We start from the raw sequence: 20000 nt of genomic DNA, 5'->3' as shown, positions 1-20000 counted from the left end.
CCTAGTGGTTAGAGGCAGGTAGCCTAGTGGTTAGAGGCAGGTAGCCTAGTGGTTAGAGGCAGGTAGCCTAGTGGTTAGAGAGGCAGGTAGCCTAGTGGTTAGAGGTAGCCTAGTGGTTAGAGGCAGGTAGCGGCAGGTAGCCTAGTGGTTAGAGGCAGGTAGCCTAGTGGTTAGAGGCAGGTAGCCTAGTGGTTAGAGGTAGGTAACCTAGTGGTTAGAGCGTTGAGGCCAGTTACCGAAAGGTTGCTAGATTGAATCCCTGAGCTCTGTTGTTCTGCCCCTGAACAAGGTAGTTAAGCCACTGTTCCTGTTCCTCATTGTGTAAATAAGAATTTGTTCTTAACTGCTTTGCCTGGTTAAATAATACAAATGTGATGATGTGGGGCTTATGAATACAAGCCCAACAGTTTTCATTGTTCAGGTCACATGACCAGGAAAAACCTCATCCACAAGTCACCCTCTTAAGAGAAAGAGAATGGTGTTTCTGAAAAGTGAATAGATTTGACCAGCAGTGTAAATATTGTCTGGGATCTACATAGGAATGGATAGAGGAAGACAACAGACCAGAGGTTGGCACAGTTCTGTTCCATCAGCCTTTCTTCCTCTTGACTGGCAGGATCCAGAACAGTTGACGTGCAAATGTTACAGGTGGTGTTTATACGAGTATAGGAATGGTATATTATTCCATGTGTAACTCTGTGTTGTTGTATGTGTCGAATTGCTACGCTTTATCTTGGCCAGGACGCAGTTGCAAATGAGAACTTGTTCTCAACCTGGTTAAATAAAGGTTAAATAAAAATAAATAAAACATTTACATTACTAACCCTCATCTTGACCAGCATTTACCCATGTATCCTTACTAAACCCCTGGTTGTAGGGTCACTGTGCTTATGTGGTTCTTTTTAACTACCTTAGTTGAATACACTAAGAACAAGTCACTCTGCTAAATTACTAAAAGCTTTAAAAAGCTTTACTAAAAGCCTTCTACAACCAATCAGCTTTGTTCTCTCTAGGACCTTTCAACTCTGGTAGCCAATGGCACGGTCACCAGCAAGCCTCCCGTCACCCTACGATTGGTCATTCCTGCCAGCCAATGTGGCTCTCTCATCGGGAAGGGCGGCTCCAAGATCAAGGAGATCAGAGAGGTGAGTGTTTCTCTCAACATCTTTCCTCTAGCATAGTCTCCTCCCCTTCATCTGCACCGATTGGAAAAGACTTGACCTGGGAAAACAATATGGTGGCTCGCTGTCAGTTCTTTCAGTACAGTACAGTAAAGGAAAGCAGGTGAGGAGAGGGCAGAGTTCAAAGTTCAAAGTCTGATTCATGTGATACAGTTTATTATTGCATCTGTGTGTCAGATTAATGACAGGTGGATCTTTCCCATTTGACAGATGAAAACAATATGGTGGAAGCTCATCAGGAAAGGGGAAAGGTTGTCCAACTGAATGTATTCAACTGAAATGTGTCTTCTGCATTTAACCCCCAACCCATCTGAATCAGGGAGGTGGGTGGGGGGGGTGGGGGGGCTGCCTTAATAATCGACATCCACGGCACCTGGGAAACAGTGGATTAACAGCCTTGCTCAGAACAACAGATTTTTTTTACCTCGTCAGCTCGGGGATTCAATCCAGCAATCTTCCCGGTTACTGGCCTCTTTACGCTTTAACCACTAGACTATTGCCTCCTCTAAACACTAGGCTATCTGCCTCCTCTAACCACTAGGCTATCTGCCTCCTCTAACCACTAGACTATCTGCCTCCTCTAAACACTAGGCTATCTGCCTCTTCTAACCACTAGGCTATCTGCCTCCTCTAACCACTAGACTATCTGCCTCCTCTAAACACTAGGCTATCTGCCTCCTCTAACCACTAGGCTAAATGCCTCCTCTAACCACTAGACTACCTGCCTCCTCTAACCACTAGACTACCTGCCTCCTCTAACCACTAGACTACCTGCCTCCTCTAACCACTAGGCTACCTGCCTCCTCTAACCACTAGGCTACCTGCCTCCTCTAACCACTAGGCTACCTGCCTCCTCTAACCACTAGGCTACCTGCCTCCTCTAACCACTAGGCTACCTGCCTCCTCTAACCACTAGACTACCTGCCTCCTCTAACCACTAGGCTACCTGCCTCCTCTAACCACTAGGCTATCTGCCGCCCCATTAGGCTATCTGCCTCCTCTAACCACTAGGCTATCTGCCTCCTTTAACCAATAGGCTATCTGCCGCCCCATTAGGCTATCTGCCTCCTCTAACCACTAGGCTATCTGCCTCCTCTAACCACTAGGCTATCTGCCTCCTCTAACCGCTAGGCTATCTGCCGCCCCATTAGGCTGGCTTTCACCTGGTCAGTTATTTCAGATCAGAGCTGGATGAGAAGAGCCAAGGAGGAACCTGACAACTGTTTTTATCCTACTTGTAGTACTTCAGTACATATGACTAAACCGTTTTTTCCTGATCTTACCACTCAGCACGTTTTAATAGATGTTCTGTTTAGGATAGGAACGGATGGAGGACCTGATTGGCAGTCCCACAGGGCGGCGCACAATTGGCCCACAGGCTGTCATTGTAAATAAGAGTGTGTTCTTAACTGACTTGTCTAGTTAAATAAAGATTAAATAAAGGTTAAATAAATCAAAATAAATCACTATACATGTGTACATAATACACAGAAATCTCCAGCAAAACATGATGTGACTTTTAATACCTGCAAAAGGGAAATAAACCCATATTTGAACCCATATTTGAACCCATATTTGAACCACTATTTGAACCACTATTTGAACCCCTATTTGAACCACTATTTGAACCCCTATTTGAACCACTATTTGAACCCCTATTTGAACCACTATTTGAACCACTATTTGAACCACTATTTGAACCACTATTTGAACCCCTATTTGAACCACTATTTGAACCACTATTTGAACCCATATTTGAACCACTATTTGAACCCATATTTGAACCCCTATTTGAACCCCTATTTGAACCACTATTTGAACCCCTATTTGAACCACTATTTGAACCACTATTTGAACCCCTATTTGAACCCCTATTTGAACCCCTATTTGAACCACTATTTGAACCCCTATTTGAACCCCTATTTGAACCCCACACACACATTTGAACTTGAGGGGAGAATTGTTTTTAGACAGTTGAGAAAGTGTCTGTGTCTATTTGCAATTTAAATATGAGACAGAATTGAAAGGTAAACAATAAGAAGTTTAAGCTTGCCATGTGTTTTTCTCTTGTAAAGCAGATAAATGACCTGTGTAATTTCTCTTGTAAAGCAGATAAATGACCTGTGTAGTTTCTCTTGTAAAGCAGATAAATGACCTGTGTAGTTTCTCTTGTAAAGCAGATAAATGACCTGTGTAGTTTCTCTTGTAAAGCAGATAAATGACCTGTGTAATTTCTCTTGTAAAGCAGATTAATGACCTGTGTAGTTTCTCTTGTAAAGCAGATAAATGACCTGTGTAGTTTCTCTTGTAAAGCAGATAAATGACCTGTGTAGTTTCTCTTGTGAAGCAGATAAATGACCTGTGTAATTTCTCTTGTAAAGCAGATAAATGACCTGTGTAGTTTCTCTTGTAAAGCAGATAAATGACCTGTGTAGTTTCTCTTGTAAAGCAGATAAATGACCTGTGTAGTTTCTCTTGTAAAGCAGATAAATGACCTGTGTAGTTTCTCTTGTAAAGCAGATAAATGACCTGTGTAGTTTCTCTTGTAAAGCAGATAAATGACCTGTGTAGTTTCTCTTGTAAAGCAGATGAATAAATGACCTGTGTAGTTTCTCTTGTAAAGCAGATGAATAAATGACCTGTGTAATTTCTCACTCAACAGACCACCGGGGCACAAGTACAAGTAGCTGGGGACCTTCTGCCCAACTCCACCGAGAGAGGAGTGACGATATCTGGAACCCAAGACGCCGTCATCCAGTGTGTTAAACTCATCTGCACTGTCATTCTCGAGGTACTGTACACTCGGCTGCGTTCCCAACCACTTCATCCCGAAAGTTTAGCAGATATCAGTGTTGTTTTATCGGTATGTCTCGTGGTTTTCAGCAGCACGTCATTACCATGGTAAGTGATGCAAGGTCATAATTGATTTAAAGACCGTAGTTTATTGTTTACAACAAAAAAAAACTATATATTTTTGGGCCCATTCTAACGTTCAAATGAACAGTAACTGAATGCCTCGATGCCTGTCTGCCTGCTTCACATAACAAGCCACAGCCACGTGACTCACTGTCTGTAGAAGGGACGGTGTACCTAATAAACTGGCCACTTCATGTATATGTTGTTGTTGTTGTTTAAACACAAGTGCAAACTTCGAGGAGTAGGCTACTTCAATAGTTAGTCTGATGGTGCCCTCTGATGTCATGTCTGTTTGTCTATCTGTTTGTCTGTAATGCGATATTTAAAATGTATTAACCTCTTATCTGCAAGGCTTAAGAACTAGCTTACCACAGCGAGTAGAGAACTTAAGTAGTTATGAGGATAAATGCTAAATGCTAAATGCTAAAACAGAGAAATCAAAGGATTTAGTTATTCCACTTTAATCCAACACATTCTGCAACTCATCTATCCTTTTAGGCTGCACAACTATATTTGATTTTGTGCTTTTTTAAATGTTTTACTAAAAGCTACCTTGAGTTTAATACTGTTTAAAATGTTGGTCGTCTTGTATCTAGTCACCTCCGAAAGGAGCCACTATTCCGTATCGACCCGGCCCCTCCCCAGGAACAGTCATGATCGCCGGGAACCAGGTGAGGACACACACACACACACACACACACACACACACACACACACACACACACACACACACACACACACACACACACACACACACACACACACACACACACACACATACACACACACACACACACACACACACACACACACACACGAGAAACCCCGTAACATAACACAACGTAGAAAAGCATAGCGTCACATCAACCTTAACATCACATACAGTGACAGGTGAGAGAATCAGACCTACACAAGGGGGGGGGGGGGGGCACTCAAAATGTCCGCCAGTCCACTCATTATGACATCATTGACCTGAATGGAGATTTTCTTCTAATATTCTAGGGATGTTGTATTTTTATACCCCGGGGGGATCAACTCACAATATCCAGCTGAACTTCTCGGGTCTCCACACCAGGTTGCAATATTGATTGTATATACAGTGCCTTGCGAAAGTATTCGGCCCCCTTGAACTTTGCGACCTTTTGCCACATTTCAGGCTTCAAACATAAAGATATAAAACTGTATTTTTTTGTGAAGAATCAACAACAAGTGGGACACAATCATGAAGTGGAACGACATTTATTGGATATTTTCAAACTTTTTTAACAAATCCAAAAACTGAAAAAATTGGGCGTGCAAAATGATTCAGCCCCTTTACTTTCAGTGCAGCAAACTCTCTCCAGAAGTTCAGTGAGGATCTCTGAATGATCCAATGTTGACCCTAAATGACTAATGACGATAAATACAATCCACCTGTGTGTAATCAAGTCTCCGTATAAATGCACCTGCACTGTGATAGTCTCAGAGGTCTCAGAGGTCCGTTAAAAGCGCAGAGAGCATCATGAAGAAGAAGAGTCCTAAACCCAAGTATTTCAAATATCTGTATTCATTCACTGGAATTTTTACATTTTTTAATTTAACCTTTATTTAACGAGGCAAGTCAGTCAGGAACATATTCTTATTTACAATAACCAGGCCAAACCCACTCTTATCTCATACTCCCCCCCCCCCCCACACACACACACACACACACACACACACACACACACACACACACACACACACACACACACACACACACACACACACACAAGCACGTAGACACGGTTGCGTGCAGCATACAATAATATCAAGATCAATGATCTTCATGAATATTCATCATTTTCTGCCTGGGTTCAAGAGCTGCAATTCCAGAGCAGAAAATACATTGAAGTGGATATGCACTCCCATCCCAAATGGCACCCTATTCCCTACATAGTGCACTACTTTTGGCCAGATTCCTATGGGCCCTTGTTGAAAGTAGTGCACTAGATAGGGAATAGGGTGCTATTTGGGACATAAACCTTCGTTGATGCTCGCGACTGTGATTCCCTATATCAATGTAGTAATGGAATCACACAAATGATATTTTTAAGATCAGATAAATGTTCCTGCCAAACATTGATGTATTTGATGTTAAATCTCCGACGTTGATGAGGAAAGAGGATGAGAATGATACTGTAGGGGACACTGGACAGCGTACCTTGAGTTGGGTTGTTTAGTACATTTACTACCCCTGACCCTTGGCCTCTTTACTTAGTTATATAGGGGGGGGGGGGGGGGTGCAGGGGCAGGTTGTTGATGTCTGTAACATCCTACAGTTTGGACTGTACCAACTCTGACCCCTGGTCTGTCTGTCTGTCTCTGTGCTTGAAGGTGTTTGAGACATCTGAGTACGGATCACATCCTCTCTTCCATGTGTCCCAGGGAGGGCTGGATTTACAACAAGTGAGTATGATGATGATGATGACGATGAGCTGATTTTTCAATTTATTTTTTTATTTTACCTTTATTTAACCTGGCAAATCAGTTAAGAACACATTCTTATTTACAATGACGGCCTAGGAACAGTGGGTTAACTGTCTTGTTCAGGGGCAGAACGACAGATTTTTACCTTGTCAGTTCGGGGATTCTACGCTCTAACCACTAGGCTACCTGCCAGCACTGACTGACTGACTGACTGGCCGACTGGCTGGCTGACTGGCTGACTGGCTGACAGGCTGACTTGCTGGCTGACTGGCTGATTGGCTTGCTGGCTGGCTGGCTGGCTGGCTGGCTGGCTGGCTGGCTGACTGGCTGACTGGCTGACTGACTGGCTTGCTGGCTGACTGACTGGCTGGCTTGTTGGCTGGCTGGCTGACTGACTGGCTGGCTGGCTGACTGGCTGACTGACTGGCTGACTGGCTGGCTGGCTGACTGGCTGGCTGGCTGGCTGACTGGCTGGCTGACTGGTTGACTGGCTGGATGACTGGCTGGCTGGTTGGCTGGTTGGCTGACTGGTTGGCTACCTGCCAGCCCTGACTGACTGACTGGCTGGCTGGCTGGCTGGCTGACTGGCTGACAGGCTGGCTGGCTGACTGGCTTGCTGACTGACTGGCTGGCTGGCTGGCTGGCTGGCTGGCTGGCTGACTGGCTGGCTGGCTGACTGGCTGGCTGGCTGGCTGGCTGACTGGCTGGCTGGCTGAATGGCTGACTGGCTGGCTGGCTGGCTGGCTGACTGGCTGGCTGGCTGGCTGGCTGGCTGGCTGACTGGCTGACTGGCTGGCTGGCTGACTGGCTGGCTGGTTGGCTGACTGGCTGACTGGCTGACTGGCTGGCTGGCTGACTGGCTGGCAGACTGGCTGGCTGGCTGACTGGCTGACTGGCTGGCTGACTGGCTGGCTGACTGGCTGGCTGGTTGGCTGGCTGGCTGACTGGCTGACTGGCTAGCTGACTGGCTGACTGGCTAGCTGACTGGCTGGCTGGCTGGCTGGCTGACTGGCTGGCTGGCTGACTGGCTGACTGGCTGGCTGACTGGCTGACTGGCTGACTGGCTGGCTGGCTGGCTGACTGGCTGGCTGGCTGACTGGCTGGCTGGCTGACTGGCTGACAGGCTGACTGGCTGACTGGCTTGCTGACTGACTGCCTGGCTGGCTGGCTGGCTGGCTGACTGGCTGGCTGACTGGCTGACTGGCTGGCTGACTGGCTGACTGGCTGGCTGACTGGCTGGCTGACTGACTGACTGGCTGACTGGCTGGCTGGCTGGCTGACTGGCTGGCTGACTGACTGGCTGGCTGGTTGGCTGACTGGCTGACTGGCTGACTGGCTGGCTGACTGGCTGACTGGCTGACTGACTAAAGAGTGGGGTAGAGATATCCTCTCTGTGTTTCTGTAGTGAACATCACACACCACTGTGTGGCCGTAGAAATACATACACTGACATGTGCAGTTACTCACTTTGAGCACCTGGAAAAGTCCTGTCCATGACTACTGCAGTATAACGTCTCTATATACACCTTGGAGCAGGTAGGAGCGGGTAGACAGTCAGTCACCTTGGAGCAGGTAGACAGTCAGTCACCTTGGAGCAGGTAGACAGTCAGTCTCCTTGGAGCAGGTAGACAGTCAGTCACCTTGGAACAGATAGACAGTCAGTCTCCTTGGAGCAGGTAGGATCAGGTAGACAGTCAGTCACCTTGGAGCAGGTAGGAGCAGGTAGACAGTCAGTCACCTTGGAGCAGGTAGACAGTCAGTCTCCTTGGAGCAGGTAGACAGTCAGTCACCTTGGAACAGATAGACAGTCAGTCTCCTTGGAGCAGGTAGGATCAGGTAGACAGTCAGTCACCTTGGAGCAGGTAGGAGTGGGTAGACAGTCAGTCACCTTGGAGCAGGTAGACAGTCAGTCTCCTTGGAGCAGGTAGACAGTCAGTCACCTTGGAGCAGGAAGACAGTCATTCTCCTTGGAGCAGGTAGACAGTCAGTCAGACACCTTGTAGTGTTGGGGTGAGAATAGGAGGGAAATAAATATATGGAGAGAACTGACCCTGTTTATAGAACTGACCCTGGATATAGAACTGACCCTGTAGAAAGAACTGACCCTGTTTATAGAACAGACCCTGTTTATAGAACTGACCCTGGATATAGAACTGACCCTGGATATAGAACTGACCCTGGATATAGATCTGACCCTGGATATAGAACTGACCCTGGATATAGAACAGACCCTGGATATAGAACAGACCCTGTTTATAGAACAGACCCTGTAGAAAGAACTGACCCTGTTTATAGAACAGACCCTGTTTATAGAACTGGCCCTGTTGATAGAACTCACCCTGTTTATAGAACTGGCCCTGTTGATAGAACTCACCCTGTTTATAGAACTGGCCCTGTTGATAGAACTCACCCTGTTTATAGAACTGGCCCTGTTGATAGAACTGACCCTGTTTATAGAACTGACCCTGTTGATAGAACTCACCCTGTTTATAGAACTGGCCCTGTTGATAGAACTCACCCTGTTTATAGAACTGACCACCGTGCTTCTACACCTGCATTGCTTGCTGTTTGGGGCTTTAGGCTGGGTTTCTGTACAGCACTTTGAGATATCAGCTGATGTACGAAGGGCTTTATAAATAAAATGGATTTGATTTGATTTGAGAGAGAGAGAGACAGAGAGAGATGAACAGACGCTGGATATAGAACTGACCCTGGATATAGAACTGACCCTGTTGATAGAACTGACCCTGGATATAGAACTGACCCTGTTTATAGAACTGACCCTGGATATAGAACTGACCCTGGATATAGAACTGACCCTGTTTATAGAACTGACCCTGTTAATAGAATTGACCCTGGATATAGAACTGACCCTGGATATAGAACTGACCCTGGATATAGAACTGACCCTGTTTATAGAACTGACCCTGTTAATAGAACTGACCCTGGATATAGAACTGACCCTGGATATAGAACTGACCCTGTTTATAGAACTGACCCTGTTAATAGAACTGACCCTGGATATAGAACTGACCCTGGATATAGAACTGACCCTGTTTATAGAACTGACCCTGTTAATAGAACTGACCCTGGATATAGAACTGACCCTGTTAATAGAACAGACCCTGGATATAGAACTGACCCTGGACATAGAACTGACCCTGGACATAGAACTGACCCTGTTGATATAACTGACCCTGGATATAGAACTGACCCTGGTATAGAACTGACCCCGGATATAGAACTGACCCTGGATATAGAACTGACCCTGGATATAGAACTGATCCTGGACATAGAACTGACCCTGGACATAGAACTGACCCTGGATATAGAACTGACCCTGGATATAGAACTGACACTGTTGATAGAACTGACCCTGGATATAGAACTGACCCTGGATATAGAACTGACCCTGGATATAGAACTAACCCTGGATAAAGAACTGACCCTGTTTATAGAACTGCCCCTGGATAAAGAACTGACCCTGTTTATAGAACTGACCCTGGATATAGAACTGACCCTGGACATAGAACTGACCCTGTTGATAGAACTCACCCTGTTGATAGAACTGACCCTGTTGATAGAACTGACCCTGTTGATAGAACTCACCCTGTTGATAGAACTGACCCTGTTGATAGAACTCACCCTGTTTATAGAACAGACCCTGTTGATAGAATTGACCCTGTTTATAGAACTGACCCTGTTTATAGAACTGGCCCTGTTGATAGAACTCACCCTGTTTATAGAACTGGCCCTGTTGATAGAACTCACCCTGTTTATAGAACTGGCCCTGTTGATAGAACTCACCCTGTTTATAGAACTGGCCCTGTTGATAGAACTGACCCTGTTTATAGAACTGACCCTGTTGATAGAACTCACCCTGTTTATAGAACTGGCCCTGTTGATAGAACTCACCCTGTTTATAGAACTGACCCTGTTGATAGAACTCACCCTGTTTATAGAACTGACCCTGTTGATAGAACTCACCCTGTTTATAGAACTGACCCTGTTGATAGAACTGACCCTGGATATAGAACTGACCCTGTTTATAGAACTGACCCTGTTTATAGAACTCACCCTGTTTATAGAACTGACCCTGTTGATAGCTTCCTCTCTTATTTCTTGTTCTTTATTATTCATAGTTTTATTAGTTATACTATTATAGCTAAACTGTACTAGTTTGATTTTTATTACTGCTCATTTCACTGTACTTGTGCAATTGACAATACAACTTGCTCTTGAACTGAACACACACACGCACGCACGCACGCACGCACGCACACACGCACACACACACACACACACACACACGACGCACACACAAACTAGAACCAGGCCAAGTCTCCCTTGTTGTCCCAGAGTATATTAACAACCCCAGTGTCCTCTGTTGTCTGCTGCTAGCATTATCACTGTGGAGCTAAACAGGGATGGTGTGACAGAGAGTAGACATGGAGAGAGAGAGATAGGGAGAGAGGGGGGGTAGAGAGAGAGACAGAGAGAGGGGGGGGTAGAGAGAGAGAGAGACAGATAGGGGGAGAGAGGGGGTAGAGAGAGAGAGACAGATAGGGAGAGATGGGGGGTAGAGAGAGAGAAAGACAGACAGGGAGAGAGGGGGGGTAGAGAGAGAGAGAGAGACAGATAGGGAGAGAGGGGGGGTAGAGAGAGAGAGAGCCAGAGCGAGATGAGCGAGAGAGATCCTGAGAGGGAGAGAGAAGGGTAGACGAGAGAGGGGGGGGGGGGGGTAGAGAGAGAGATGAGAGAGCCAGAGAGTAGGGGGTGGGAGGGGGGGGGGGGTAGAGAGAGTATTATCTACTTCACTAGCTTTGGCAATGTTAACATATGTTTCCCATGCCAATAAAGCCCTTAAATTGAATTGAAAAATTGAGAGAGCCAGAGTGAGAGGGAGGGAGAGAGAGAGACGAGCGAGAGCCAGCGAGAGAGAGAGCCAGTGAGGGAGGGACAGACTAGAGGGAGAGAGAGAGAGACGAGAGAGAGAGCCAGCAAGAGAGCCAGAGAGAGGGGGGAGAGAGAGAGAAAGAGACAGAGGAGAGAGAGCCAGAGAGAAGGGGGAGAGAGAAAGACAGAGGAGAGAGAGCCAGGAGAGAAGGGGGAGAGAGAGAGCCAGAGACAGAGGAGAGAGAGCCAGAGAGAAGGGGGAGAGAAAGAGAAAGAGACAGAGGAGAGAGAGACAGAGAGAAGGGAGATAGAGAGAGACAGAGACAGAGGAGAGAGAGACAGAGAGAAGGGAGAGAGAGAGACAGAGACAGAGGAGAGAGAGACAGAGACAGAGACAGAGAGAAGGGAGAGAGAGCCAGAGACAGAGGAGAGAGAGCCAGAGAGAAGGGGGAGAGAAAGAGAAAGAGACAGAGGAGAGAGAGACAGAGAGAAGGGAGAGAGAGAGAGACAGAGACAGAGGAGAGAGAGACAGAGACAGAGGAGAGATTATTATTTTGGAACTTCTGTGAGTGTAATGTTTACTGTTCATTTTTATTGTTTATTTCACTTTGGTATATTATCTACTTCACTTGCTTTGGCAGCGTTAACATGTGTTTCCCGTGCCAATAAAGCCCCTTGAAGACACTGCGGTAGTCTTGTCACCAAGCCATTGTAAGTGATCACTGGGTGAAACCCAAAGCTACTACTTCTGTCACCCAGCCAGCCAAGAGTGTGTGTGGGGTGTCAATGATAACGTATCACCAGTTCCTCTGCTAAGGCCCAGCCATTATCACTCACCTCAACCCAGAGTCTCTCAGAGCGTTCACCGTCAGCCCACTGTCACCCTTGTCAGACAACAGCAAAATCACAGTCTACTTGAACAGAGCTTTGCTCAATCATGAGGCATCGAAGCCAAAGGTACTGAGTAACATTAAGAAATGCTATAGATGGAAGGAAAGTAGTGTGGAAACCTAACAGAAACCTATTAGGCAACAACAAATTACAGTCCCTTCTAGACAACTTCCTGGACAAAATGTTCCACTGTAATAGTGAAGGTGTAAACCTGGCAGTAGAAAACATAAACACTATATCTAACCTCTCAACTTCCCTATCAGATCTAAAAAATGTCAAACAGAAAACCGAAGAGAGGGGAGAGGGGGGAGGTTGGGGTAACAGTGTTAAGTGGTTATGGTAGGGGAGAGGAGAGGGGGGAGGTTGGGGTAACAGTGTTAAGTGGTTATGGTAGGGGAGAGGGGGAAGGTTGGGATAACAGTGTTAAGTGGTTATGGTAGGGGAGAGGGGGAAGGTTGGGGTAACAGTGTTAAGTGGTTATGGTAGGGGAGAGGGGGAAGGTTGGGGTAACAGTGTTAGGTGGTTATGGTAGGGGAGAGGGGGAAGGTTGGGGTAACATTGTTAAGTGGTTATGGTAAAGGAGAGGGGGAAGGTTGGGATAACAGTGTGAAGTGGTTATGGTAGGGGAGAGGGGGAAGGTTGGGGTAACAGTGTTAAGTGGTAATGGTAGGGGAGAGGAGAGGGGGACGGTTGGGGTAACATTGTTAAGTGGTTATGGTAGGGGAGAGGGGGAAGGTTGGGGTAACAGTGTTAAGTGGTTATGGTAGGGGAGAGGGGGAAGGTTGGGATAACAGTGTGAAGTGGTTATGGTAGGGGAGAGGGGGAAGGTTGGGGTAACAGTGTTAAGTGGTAATGGTAGGGGAGAGGAGAGGAGAGGGGGAAGGTTGGGGTAACAGAGTTAAGTGGTTATGGTAGGGGAGAGGGGGAAGGTTGGGATAACAGTGTTAAGTGGTTATGGTAGGGGAGAGGGGGAAGGTTGGGGTAACAGTGTTAAGTGGTTATGGTAGGGGAGAGGGGGAAGGTTGGGGTAACAGTGTTAGGTGGTTATGGTAGGGGAGAGGGGGAAGGTTGGGGTAACATTGTTAAGTGGTTATGGTAAAGGAGAGGGGGAAGGTTGGGATAACAGTGTGAAGTGGTTATGGTAGGGGAGAGGGGGAAGGTTGGGGTAACAGTGTTAAGTGGTAATGGTAGGGGAGAGGAGAGGGGGACGGTTGGGGTAACAGTGTTAAGTGGTTATGGTAGGGGAGAGGGGGAAGGTTGGGGTAACATTGTTAAGTGGTTATGGTAGGGGAGAGGGGGAAGGTTGGGGTAACATAGGGTTAAGTGGTTGTGGTAGGGGAGAGGGGGAAGGTTGGGGTAACATTGTTAAGTGGTTATGGTAGGGGAGAGGGGGAAGGTTGGGGTAACAGTGTGAATTGGTTATGGTAGGGGAGAGGGGGAAGGTTGGGGTAACAGTGTGAAGTGGTTATGGTAGGGGAGAGGGGGAAGGTTGGGGTAACAGTGTTAAGTGGTTATGGTAGGGGAGAGGAGAGGGGGAAAGTTGGGGTAACAGTGTTAAGTGGTTATGGTAGGGGAGAGGGGGAAGGGTGGGGTAACAGAGTTAAGTGGTTATGGTAGGGGAGAGGGGGAAGGTTGGGGTAACAGTGTTAGGTGGTTATGGTAGGGGAGAGGGGGAAGGTTGGGATAACAGTGTTAAGTGGTTATGGTAGGGGAGAGGGGGAAGGTTGGGGTAACAGTGTTAGGTGGTTATGGTAGGGGAGAGGAGAGGGGGAAAGTTGGGATAACAGTGTTAAGTGGTTATGGTAGGGGAGAGGGGGAAGGTTGGGATAACAGTGTTAAGTGGTTATGGTAGGGGAGAGGAGAGGGGAAAGGTTGGGATAACAGTGTTAAGTGGTTATGGTAGGGGAGAGGGGGAAGGTTGGGGTAACAGTGTTAAGTGGTTATGGTAGGGGAGAAGAGAGGGGGAAGGTTGGGGTAACAGTGTTAGGTGGTTATGGTCAACACTACGTTCCTGCATTGGGTGTAATCTCGACAGTCAGACCTGTTAGGTGGTTCTGTGTTCTGTGTTCTGTGTTCTGAGCAACCGGATGGAACCTGATAGATAGGGCTGTTACTACGGTATTTCTATGTTCCGTGTTCTGTGCTCTGTGTTCTGTGTTCTGAGCAACCGGAAGGAACCTGATAGATAGGGCTGTTACTACGGTATTTCTATGTTCCGTGTTCTGTGCTCTGTGTTCTGTGTTCTGAGCAACCAGAAGGAACCTGATAGATAGGGCTGTTACTACGGTATTTCTATGTTCCGTGTTCTGTGTTCTGTGTTCTGAGCAACCGGAAGGAACCTGATAGATAGGGCTGTTACTACGGTATTTCTATGTTCTGTGTTCTGTGCTCTGTGTTCTGTGTTCTGAGCAACCGGAAGGAACCTGATAGATAGGGCTGTTACTACGGTATTTCTATGTTCTGTGTTCTGTGCTCTGTGTTCTGAGCAACCAGAAGGAACCTGATAGATAGGGCTGTTACTACGGTATTTCTTTGTTCTGGGTCAGTGTTCCTTCACAGTGTCATTAAGTGTAATTTTTCTTAGTCCAAGTAAAGTGACACAGTGTGGTCATAATGCTTCTGTGACAGTGTCATTAAGTGTATTTCTCTTATTACAGGTTATAATCGTGTCATCGCCATATAATAACAGGTTATAATCGTGTCATAAGGTGTTATGGCCATATAATGACAGGTTATAATGGTGTCATAAGGTGTTATGAGCAAATAATGACAGGTTATAATCGTGTCATCGCCATATAATGACAGGTCATAATCGTGTCATGACCATATAATGCTATGACCATCCTTACTTCCTGGTACATAAAACCACTTCCTCCTATTAGCGTGAACAGCAGACCGCTGCATCAACTCTACGTTCCTGCATTGGGTGTAATCTCGACAGTCAGACCTGCTAGGGTTTCTGCCGCAAAAGTGGTTAAAATCCTGATATAAGTCTTTATATAAGGAGGCTGGTGAGAACAACGAACGCGGACACACACACACACACACACACACACACACACACACACACACACACACACACACACACACACACACACACACACACACACACACACACACACACACACACACCCGTTCTCTCTCTCTCTCCCTCAGCAGCGTGTCATTGAACCGTTGTCTTTGATGCTGATAGTTGGATTATGTGTTATTTCTAAACCTCTCTGAGAGGCTACCAACGTATCCCCTCAAAATAGCTTCTATTTTGTTTTAAACTCAATGGCACTACATCTGGCGAAGAAAACCATAATGGCGACAGTGGAAGTTGATTTTATTTTTACTGAAACATTATTTGTTCTTCCTCCTTTCAGATGTACGCTGTACAGAATCAATATGGCATTCCACATTCAGAGGTATGGACAGTAATCACGCTGTGAAATATGCTGAAATTAGGAAATTAACTCTAAAAGGTTTTCCTAGTCAAGGTTAATTCTGTATCGTATTCATGACTGCTGAGAGTGATTTCTTCTGTTTTTACCCAAACCATCTGTCTCTGTGTCACTCTGTCTCTCTCTTTGCCCGTCTGTCTGTCTGTCTGTCTGTCTGTCTGTCTGTCTGACTGTAAAACCTACCCCATCTGTCCTCTTGTCTCTCTCTCCGCCCGCCCCCCCGCCTGTCTGTCTCCCTCCTGTCTGTGAGTCAGTTGGCCAAGCTTCACCAGTTGTCGATGCAACAGCAAGGCCTGGCCGCCCAGATGAGCCAGCAGCAAGGCCTGGCCGCCCAGATGAGCCAGCAGCAAGCCAACTCTGTCATGCCTGGTACGTATGGGGAGCTATCCCTGCTCTTCGTCAGATGATCTCCATTCAGACATGCCTCATCATAATATACAAATGTACTGATGATTCATGAGCGTATGAATCAGTCAGTCAGCACTGTGGAGGCACAACAAAGATCTATTGAAATGAATAGTTATGTAATCTGCTGTCTCAACAGAAGGCTAAACAGTAGCTTGTTGTGTAGTCTGCTGACTCAACAGAAGGCTAAACCAGTAGCTTGTTGTGTAGTCTGCTGGCTCAACAGAAGGCTAAACCAGTAGCTTGTTGTGTAGTCTGCTGACTCAACAGAAGGCTAAACCAGTAGCTTTGTTGTGTAGTCTGCTGGCTCAACAGAATGCTAAACCAGTAGCTTGTTGTGTAGTCTGCTAACTCAACAGAAGGCTAAACAGTAGCTTGTTGTGTAGTCTGCTGGCACAACAGAAGGCTAAAGAGTAGCTTGTTGTGTAGTCTGCTAACTTAACAGAAGGCTAAACAGTAGCTTGTTGTGTAGTCTGCTGACTCAACAGAAGGCTAAACAGTAGCTTGTTGTGTAGTCTGCTGACTCAACAGAAGGCTAAACGGTAGCTTGTTGTATAGTCTGCTAACTCAACAGAAGGCTAAACAGTAGCTTGTTGTGTAGTCTGCTGACTCAACAGAAGGCTAAACAGTAGCTTGTTGTGTAGTCTGCTGACTCAACAGAAGGCTAAACAGTAGCTTGTTGTGTAGTCTGCTGACTCAACAGAAGGCTAAACAGTAGCTTGTTGTGTAGTCTGCTAACTCAACAGAAGGCTAAACAGTAGCTTGTTGTGTAGTCTGCTTGCTCAACAGAAGGCTAAACCAGTAGCTTGTTGTGTAGTCTGCTGACTCAACAGAAGGCTAAACAGTAGCTTGTTGTGTAGTCTGCTTGCTCAACAGAAGGCTAAACCAGTAGCTTGTTGTGTAGTCTGCTGACTCAACAGAAGGCTAAACAGTAGCTTGTTGTGTAGTCTGCTGACTCAACAGAAGGCTAAACCAGTAGCTTGTTGTGTAGTCTGCTGACTCAACAGAAGGCTAAACCAGTAGCTTGTTGTGTAGTCTGCTGACTCAACAGAAGGCTAAACCAGTAGCTTGTTGTTTAGTCTGCTGACTCAACAGAAGGCTAAACCAGTAGCTTGTTGTGTAGTCTGCTGACTCAACAGAAGGCTAAACCAGTAGCTTGTTGTGTAGTCTGCTGACTCAACAGAAGGCTAAACAGTAGCTTGTTGTGTAGTCTGCTGACTCAACAGAAGGCTAAACAGTAGCTTGTTGTGTAGTCTGCTGGCTCAACAGAATGCTAAACCAGTAGCTTGTTGTGTAGTCTGCTTGCTCAACAGAAGGCTAAACCAGTAGCTTTGTTGTGTAGTCTGCTGACTCAACAGAAGGCTAAACAGTAGCTTGTTGTGTAGTCTGCTGACTCAACAGAAGGCTACAGTAGCTTGTTGTGTAGTCTGCTGACTCAACAGAAGGCTAAACAGTAGCTTGTTGTGTAGTCTGCTGACTCAACAGAAGGCTAAACCAGTAGCTTGTTGTGTAGTCTGCTGACTCAACAGAAGGCTAAACAGTAGCTTGTTGTGTAGTCTGCTGACTCAACAGAAGGCTAAACCAGTAGCTTGTTGTGTAGTCTGCTGGCTCAACAGAAGGCTAAACAGTAGCTTGTTGTGTAGTCTGCTGTCTCAACAGAAGACTAAACCAGTAGCTTGTTGTGTAGTCTGCTGGCTCAACAGAAGGCTACAGTAGCTTGTTGTGTAGTCTGCTGACTCAACAGAAGGCTAAACAGTAGCTTGTTGTGTAGTCTGCTGACTCAACAGAAGGCTAAACCAGTAGCTTGTTGTGTAGTCTGCTTGCTCAACAGAAGGCTAAACCAGTAGCTTGTTGTTTAGTCTGCTGACTCAACAGAAGGCTAAACCAGTAGCTTGTTGTGTAGTCTGCTGGCTCAACAGAAGGCTAAACAGTAGCTTGTTGTGTAGTCTGCTGACTCAACAGAAGGCTAAACAGTAGCTTGTTGTGTAGTCTGCTGTCTCAACAGAAGGCTAAACAGTAGCTTGTTGTGTAGTCTGCTGGCTCAACAGAAGGCTAAACCAGTAGCTTGTTGTGTAGTCTGCTGTCTCAACAGAAGACTAAACCAGTAGCTTGTTGTGTAGTCTGCTGGCTCAACAGAAGGCTAAACAGTAGCTTGTTGTGTAGTCTGCTGGCTCAGACTTTAAATTCATAATGGGGTTTATTTACGTGCTGTAAATGCATTATTGCAATTCTTCACAAGCTTTCAAATGCATAATAGGAACACAATGATAGCTTATTCTGTCTGCTGATAAAGCAGGGTTAGAGAGAAAAGGAGAGAGGAGAGGAGAGATGCAGAGGAAATAATCATGAGAGGAGACGTGATGAGAGAAAAGGAGGGGAGATGGAGAGATACAGAGGAGAGAGAGAAGAGGAGAGGAGGCAGAGGTAGATGGAGAGATACAGAGGAGAGAGAGAAGAGGAGAGGAGGCAGAGGGAGATGGAGAGATACAGAGGAGAGAGAGAAGAGGAGAGGAGGCAGAGGGAGATGGAGAGATACAGAGGAGAGAGAGAAGAGGAGAGGAGGCAGAGGGATATGGAGAGATACAGAGAAGAGAGAGAATAAAGAGGAGAGGAGGCAGAGGGAGATGGAGAGATGGAGAGATGGAGAGGAGAGGAGAGGAGGCAGAGGGAGATGGAGAGATACAGAGAAGAGAGAGAAGAGGAGAGGAGGCAGAGGGAGATGGAGAGATACAGAGAAGAGGAGAGAAGAGGAGAGGAGGCAGAGGGAGATGGAGAGATACAGAGAAGAGAAAGAAGAGGAGAGGAGGCAGAGGGAGATGGAGAGATACAGAGGAGAGAGAGAAGAGGAGAGGAGGCAGAGGGAGATGGAGAGATACAGAGGAGAGAGAGAAGAAAAAGGAGAGGAGGCAGAGGGAGATGGAGAGATACAGAGAAGAGAGAAAGGAAAGAGGAGAGGATGCAGAGGGAGATGGAGAGGAAGCGGGAGAGAAAGAAAGAGGAGAGGAGAGAAAGGAGAGTAAAGACAGGAGAGTAGAGACAGGAGAGACAGTAGAGTAGAGACAGTAGAGTAGAAACAATAGAGTAGAGACAGGAGAGTAGAGACAGGAGAGTAGAGACAGGAGAGTAGAGACCTGAGAGACGGTAGAGTAGAGACAGGAGAGTAGAGACAAGAGAGACGGTAGAGTAAAGACAGGAGAGTAGAGACAGGAGAGTAGAGACAGGAGAGTAGAGACAGGAGAGTAGAGACAGGAGAGAAGAGACAGGAGAGTAAAGACAGGAGAGTAAAGACAGGAGAGTAGAGACAGGAGAGTAGAGACAAGAGAGACGGTAGAGTAGAGACAGGAGAGTAGAGACAGGAGAGTAGAGACAGGAGAGTAGAGACAAGAGAGACGGTAGAGTAGAGACAGGAGAGTAGAGACAGGAGAGTAGAGACAGGAGAGACGGTAGAGTAGAGACAGGAGAGTAGAGACAGGAGAGTAGAGACAGGAGAGTAGAGACAGGAGAGACGGTAGAGTAAAGACAGGAGAGTAGAGACAGGAGAGTAGAGACAGGAGAGTAGAGACAGGAGAGTAGAGACAGGAGAGTAGAGACAGGAGAGTAAAGACAGGAGAGTAAAGACAGGAGAGTAGAGACAGGAGAGTAGAGACAAGAGAGACGGTAGAGTAGAGACAGGAGAGTAGAGACAGGAGAGTAGAGACAGGAGAGTAGAGACAAGAGAGACGGTAGAGTAGAGACAGGAGAGTAGAGACAGGAGAGTAGAGACAGGAGAGTAGAGACAGGAGAGACGGTAGAGTAGAGACAGGAGAGTAGAGACAGG

The 20000-nt window shown here is 46.5% G+C and overlaps 1 protein-coding gene across 3 annotated transcripts in view; it reads left to right on the top strand.

Moving 5' to 3' along the window:
* Positions 1-20000, top strand: part of LOC139371461 (poly(rC)-binding protein 2-like) — a 156787-nt gene that overhangs the window by 114130 nt on the left and 22657 nt on the right. For all 3 annotated transcript variants that reach the window (XM_071111890.1, XM_071111888.1, XM_071111889.1), the window contains 6 exons: positions 1014-1145; positions 3844-3972; positions 4694-4768; positions 6453-6524; positions 15701-15742; positions 16033-16147. In XM_071111890.1, the coding sequence (XP_070967991.1) occupies positions 1014-1145; positions 3844-3972; positions 4694-4768; positions 6453-6524; positions 15701-15742; positions 16033-16147 (565 nt within the window). The remainder of the gene's footprint in view (positions 1-1013; positions 1146-3843; positions 3973-4693; positions 4769-6452; positions 6525-15700; positions 15743-16032; positions 16148-20000) is intronic.

This window comes from Oncorhynchus clarkii, chromosome 17 (assembly GCF_045791955.1).
Source record: "Oncorhynchus clarkii lewisi isolate Uvic-CL-2024 chromosome 17, UVic_Ocla_1.0, whole genome shotgun sequence".
Taxonomy (NCBI): Eukaryota; Metazoa; Chordata; class Actinopteri; order Salmoniformes; family Salmonidae; genus Oncorhynchus; species Oncorhynchus clarkii.
Note: the sequence above shows the minus strand (reverse complement) of the source record. Positions and strands in the feature narration are given on the sequence as shown.